The 5,960-nt window shown below is 30.1% G+C and overlaps 1 protein-coding gene across 1 annotated transcript; it reads left to right on the top strand.

Moving 5' to 3' along the window:
* The first annotated feature begins 4,088 nt into the window (after window positions 1-4,088).
* LOC101508181 (probable polyamine transporter At3g13620) lies at window positions 4,089-5,688 on the top strand. The gene has a single exon (XM_004490330.4). It carries the CDS (start codon window positions 4,186-4,188, stop codon window positions 5,605-5,607), a length of 1,422 nt encoding a protein of 473 aa, XP_004490387.1. The 5' UTR covers window positions 4,089-4,185; the 3' UTR covers window positions 5,608-5,688.
* Window positions 5,689-5,960: the final 272 nt, after the last annotated feature.

Below are 5,960 nucleotides of genomic sequence, written 5' to 3'. Positions count from 1 at the left end.
ATACTTCAATTACATGAGAACAAGTCATATTTACATATGCATATAAAGTATTTTCAAAAGTAAAAATAGCTTTAACAAAGTCTTAAAACTAATATTTTTGACAAAATACATAAGTGTATTCGGATACAGCATCCTGTATTCGAATACAAAGCAAGTCAGAAGCAAAAGTCTCAAAGTTGTATTCGACTACGACTATGTGTAGTCGAATACACTTCAAGTCAGTGGCCAAAATCCTTATATCCGTTTTCGACTACAACCTTCTATAGTCGAATACAAAGTAAGTCAGTGGCAAATTTTCACTAATCTGTATTCGACTACACACATGTGTATTCGAATACAAGGTGTAATTTTTGAATATTTTTGAACGTTACAAAGAGGTGTATTCGAATACACACATCCTGTATTCGAATACAATTGGAAGCAATACAATTTTTCAGATCTGGAATGGCTCCAGATCATTGTATTTTTTCATCAAACCTCTTGGATCAATAGCCACGAATCTGAAGAGATGTTTATGGAGTATAAATACCTCATAACTTCCGATCAAACAAGACACAATCCTTGAATCAATACCTTGAACAACTTTGAACAAAATTCTGATTTTTTACAAAGTACTTGCATTTCATTTTCATTTCATTTTCATATTGTATCACTTGTAAAAGAAAGTAATACTTTCTTAAAATTTGCTTAATCTAAGATAATGGTGTGCTATCTTAGAAGTGTTGTTAGAAGTTTGTAGCAAGAATCTCGGGGTGAGAATCGTACATTTTCTGACAATTAGTGGATCAATCTCTTGTGGTGTGTAAGAGGACTGAACGTACCCTTGGTTATAAGGGGAACCAGGATAAATCTACAGTGTTCATTTATTTACTGCACCTTACTATTAGTAGACATTATATTAACTCAGAAAATTCAACTACCATATCACTGAAAACAAGAAAATTTACTAACACCTAATTCACCCCCCTCTTAGGCGTACTTCTATACTTACAACACCCTTAAAGAAGAATGTATTTCATTAAATATTAATAGCAAAATACATCATCCAGTCCTTTATGTTACACAAAAATAATATATTGGTTTTTTATCTTTTTTTTTTCTAACAAATTATTCATTTATCTTTCTTTTAATTTCAAATATGTCATTTATATTTGTAAATGTCTACACTGACAATCCAGACTTAAAATCAGTAAAATTAAAAGCCAAAATTTTCTTAATTTTTTTAATAAAACTGAATAAATGTTGAAGAGATTTTGATAGCAATAATGATAAGAACAAAAACACTCATTCAATGTGAAATTAGAGTTCATGAAATTAAATGTGAAATTCTCTAAACCATAATGAAATTACTTGAAAATTTATTATTTTTTTATTTATATGATCGATAGAAAAACTCATTGTAAAATTTTAAAAATCTTTAACTAAAATTGATTGAAAGGAAGTTATAACTAAAAGTAGCTCAACATTGTAACATTTACAAACATAAAAGACTAATTTAATACCAAAAATAGTTATTATTTATCTCTTAGGTTGTCTTCGAAGTGGTAAATTTTGATATTGAGGTCCCCATTTTGAATGATGGACTCATGATTTTGTTGACTTGGATCTCCTTGCAAAGGCTCCATGATAGCCTTGCTTTTGGTGATCATCATACTAGTGGAATTTTGAGGCTTGGGGAAATTTTATCGGGCGCAACAGTGGACGCTATTGTTCCTATATAAAACACAAGGTAGGTGAACAGTGTTGATGATGTGGACTTCACATTTGACGCAACAAACTTTGGTCTCTGCTCTTTCTCCTTGCATGCTCCAACTTCGAACAGGGGATTCACCTGGAGAGACACTCTAATGTCAAAGTAAGACAGAGTGTGAGTAGGTAATATAACGTTATACTAATTGGACGAGTAATATTTGTACTACATGAGAGGCAAACCCCCTATTTATAAAGTAATTTAGCTCATGTTTGTTATAGTATATTGTTATTATTACTGAAGTGATTGTTAAGATCATAGCGGAATTATTGTTATCCAAAATGTAACGACATATTGAGATAAGTGTTAGGTTTTATTTGGTTTGACTACGATATGTGATGCATGGACATTAGGAGCACGTCAGTGCTTCTAGATTCTATCTTTGGACACGTGTGCTTCTACGGATGACGTCATGGGTGGTTTCCGCTCTATGTGATCCTTTGAAGTCGATGTTGCCTTATCACACCCTATTTAGGTTAGACCTCACTTTGGATCTATCTCTATTTTGTGTTGGATTTTCTTGATTGGCGTGGCTAATTTAAGTGAAATAATGTGTAAAATAATTTAACGAATTTTATTTTTTTGAATAGATTGTGAGACATTAAAGGGATATTTACTTTGTGAAGATATTTTATGTTTTTATTTTCTAAAATGTGTATTTATTTTACTTTAATGAGAGACTATTGAAATAAATCGTTGTCATAAACATAAGATAAAATGCTAGTTAATGAAGATATACATTTCTATAAACAATGAAAATTGATTTTTTGACATTTTCATTGTTTCTAGAAATATAAACAATTATTCACTTTAAAAATTTATTACCTTCTTATTAACGAGTAAAATTAACACAAATTTTAAAATGCAAAATCGGGAAGCATTTTCACAAATTAAATGATACTAATATTTTTGAACAAATGAAATGGTATAGAAAGACTTAATCAAAGTAGTTAAAAATTTGAGGGACTAAAATTGATTAATAAAATTAATAGAACCAAAATCACATAATTAAAACAAAGAATTAAATTGTAATTAAATTTATTTTTTATTGAAGAAAAGGAGAGTAAATTCTTTAATAAAATAATTATCGAAGAAGAGGACTTAAATCTTTTTTTTTTAATTTATTAAAAAAGTCTTTTAACTCCAATGATTTAGTCATGTTATAAAAAGACACACTGGTATTACTATTTCTTTGAATATGTTAATATTCTTTAAATCCTAAACCTTTCTTTATTTTGGACTCAGGGCAACATCAATTACGTCACGTTAAATTTTTTAATAAATTAAAGAAATAGAAATAATAGGATGATGTAATTTTATTTTTGACACATTCAAACTAATATTTTAAGAAACAATGTATCAAGAAAAATTATACTGAATACTATTTGATGCATGATCTACTGTTTTAAATGATATTTAAAATTTTAATCAAGATAAATGTTATTTAATAAAAATAAAAATTTATAGTTTATAATTTTTATTTTTATAGTTGAAACAATGATCTAATTAACGCATATTTGATAAAATCGAAAAAAGTAAATATAGCTCTTAAAACTGCCATTTATTTTAAAATTTCAAATGAATTTGAAGAATTAATCATTTAATGAATTTGAACAATTAGTCCATAATGAACTGTAAATCGCGTTGGTCACGGAAGCACTTGTCTATCAAACAAATTTAGAGTTGTCTTTTTAGTAGAAAAAACAAATCTAGATTCTAAAGATGTCAAACACTAGTGGACACCGTTTATTGGGAGTGTATTCAAGCAACTATCTACGTCAGTTTTTCATATACTCCAACTTGCGTGAAGTGAAAATTGACTGAAAAGTATTTTTTAACAAATGATTGACTTAAAATTTTTAAATTTTGACTTTAAAAAAATTAAATCAATTATCTGAAAAAAGTTTGGTACCCTATTCTCTAAAAAAATTAAGTTCTCTTTTATTTTCATTTACTAAAGAGATAGTTTAAGATTATTTTCTTGTCTACATCATTTCTTTAAATTGTTTTTATTGGAAATCCTCTAAGTTATGATAATTTTTATTTTATTTAAATTAAGATTTTATTACACAAATATTTTTTAGATTTAATTTGTACAGGACAACAATACAAAACTTTTTTAAATATGCAATCACTCTTTGTAAGTTTTGTGTGAAGATATTTTAAGAACTAGTCTAAAAAATTGGCACTATATAATATAATGTATTAAATACATGTGTAAAAAATATACTTTTAATTTTTTTCAACAAGGTAAATAACGTAAATTTAAAAAAATAAAAATACGAAATAATTTCACAAAACAAATAAATCTTTCCCCCAAAAGAAAAAACAAATAAATCAAAAATCGCGATTTGGTTCCATAATTGATTCCTGCGTCAAAGTCCAGCTATATCTCTTCCACGATCTCATTTCAATTCTCACCCAACAACTCAACCATGGGTGAAGAACACGACAATTCCACTGCCACAACAACAACATCATCAACATCCATAAACTACACTCCCAACAAACCCACAAAAAAAATAACTCTAATCCCTCTAATTTTCCTCATCTACTTCGAAGTAGCCGGCGGCCCATACGGTGAAGAGCCAGCCGTTCAAGCCGCCGGCCCACTTTTCGCCCTTCTCGGCTTCCTCATTTTCCCTTTCATTTGGAGTATCCCCGAAGCCCTTGTGACTGCCGAATTAACCACCGTGTTTCCTGGAAACGGTGGTTTCGTAATTTGGGCCGAAAAAGCTTTCGGCCCATTCGCCGGCTCATTAATGGGTACATGGAAATTTCTTAGCGGTGTAATTAACATAGCAGCTTTCCCTGCTCTTTGCATCGATTATGTCAAAAAAGTTTTCCCTGTTTTTGAATCTGGTTGGCCTCGTTCTGTAGCAATTCTTGCTTCAACACTTTCACTTTCTTTTCTTAATTACACTGGTTTATCTATTGTCGGTTATGTTGCTGTTGTTCTTGCAATTGTTTCTTTGTCACCTTTTGTTTTAATGTCTCTTATTGCTATCCCTAAGATAAATCCTCATAGGTGGATTAGTTTGGGACAAAAGGGTGTTAAAAAGGATTGGAATCTTTTTTTCAATACTCTTTTTTGGAACTTGAATTTTTGGGACAATGTTAGTACTTTAGCTGGTGAAGTTGATAAACCTAAAAAAACATTTCCTTTGGCTCTTTTAAGTGCGGTTGTGTTTACTTGTGTTTCTTATTTGATTCCACTTTTTGCTGTTACTGGAGCTGTTTCTGTTGACCAAACTGATTGGGAAACTGGGTTTCACGCGCAAGCTGCTGAGATTATTGCTGGTAAATGGTTGAAAATTTGGGTTGAAATTGGTGCTGTTTTATCAGCAATTGGGCTTTTTGAGGCCCAATTAAGTAGTAGTGCTTATCAGATTTTGGGTATGGCAGATATTGGAATGTTGCCAAAGTTTTGTGGAGTTAAGTCTAAATGGTTTGATACACCTTGGTTTGGTATTTTGATTTCTACTTTGATAACAATTGGGGTTTCTTATATGACTTTCACTGATATTATTTCATCAGCTAATTTTTTGTATAGCTTGGGTATGCTATTGGAATTTGCATCATTTCTTTGGTTGAGATTGAAGAAGCCAATGTTAGTTAGGCCTTATAAGGTTCCAATGAATTTTCCTTTGTTGGTTGTCATGTGTTTGGTACCATCTGGTTTTTTGATATACATAATGGCTATTGCTACTAAGACTGTTTTTTTGGTTAGTGGTATAATGACAATAGGTGGGATTGGTTTTTTCTTCTTTATTAAACTTTGTAGGATGAAGAATTGGGTGAAGTTTGAGATTAAAGAGCCTGATGATGAAGATTACTTTGAAGGAGATGTTTTATGATTTAATAATCAGAATTGATGTCTCTTTAGTTTGTATACTATCTTGCAATTGCATATAAATAAATTAGAGGTATTCATCACACATTGTTTATTTATAGCTACAGGTGTAATGTTTTTCGTTTTACATAATTTTTATTTACTTCGTTTTTGTTGGAATGTTCATCAATTGATTCTTTGAGCGCTTTTGTCCTTGTTTAATGTTTAACTCATCATGGATCTGTTTAGGAATGAATAGTTTAACAGATACTCGTGATTAAAAAAAAATATAGCTATTCCTCGATTAACAAGGAAGTTAGAGTGAGGTGCTATCAGTAGGTAGTCAAACTCACGACAAATATATATAATTACTTTTGT

Source organism: Cicer arietinum, chromosome 2 (genome assembly GCF_000331145.2).
Source record: "Cicer arietinum cultivar CDC Frontier isolate Library 1 chromosome 2, Cicar.CDCFrontier_v2.0, whole genome shotgun sequence".
Taxonomy (NCBI): domain Eukaryota; kingdom Viridiplantae; phylum Streptophyta; class Magnoliopsida; order Fabales; family Fabaceae; genus Cicer; species Cicer arietinum.
The sequence above is the reverse complement of the archived record's forward strand: the minus strand, read 5'-3'. Positions and strand labels throughout refer to the sequence as shown.

Bases quoted from the DNA above. Each gene is read 5' to 3' on its own strand.
- LOC101508181 (XM_004490330.4), top strand. From the start codon at position 4,186: ATGGGTGAAGAACACGACAATTCCACTGCCACAACAACAACATCATCA.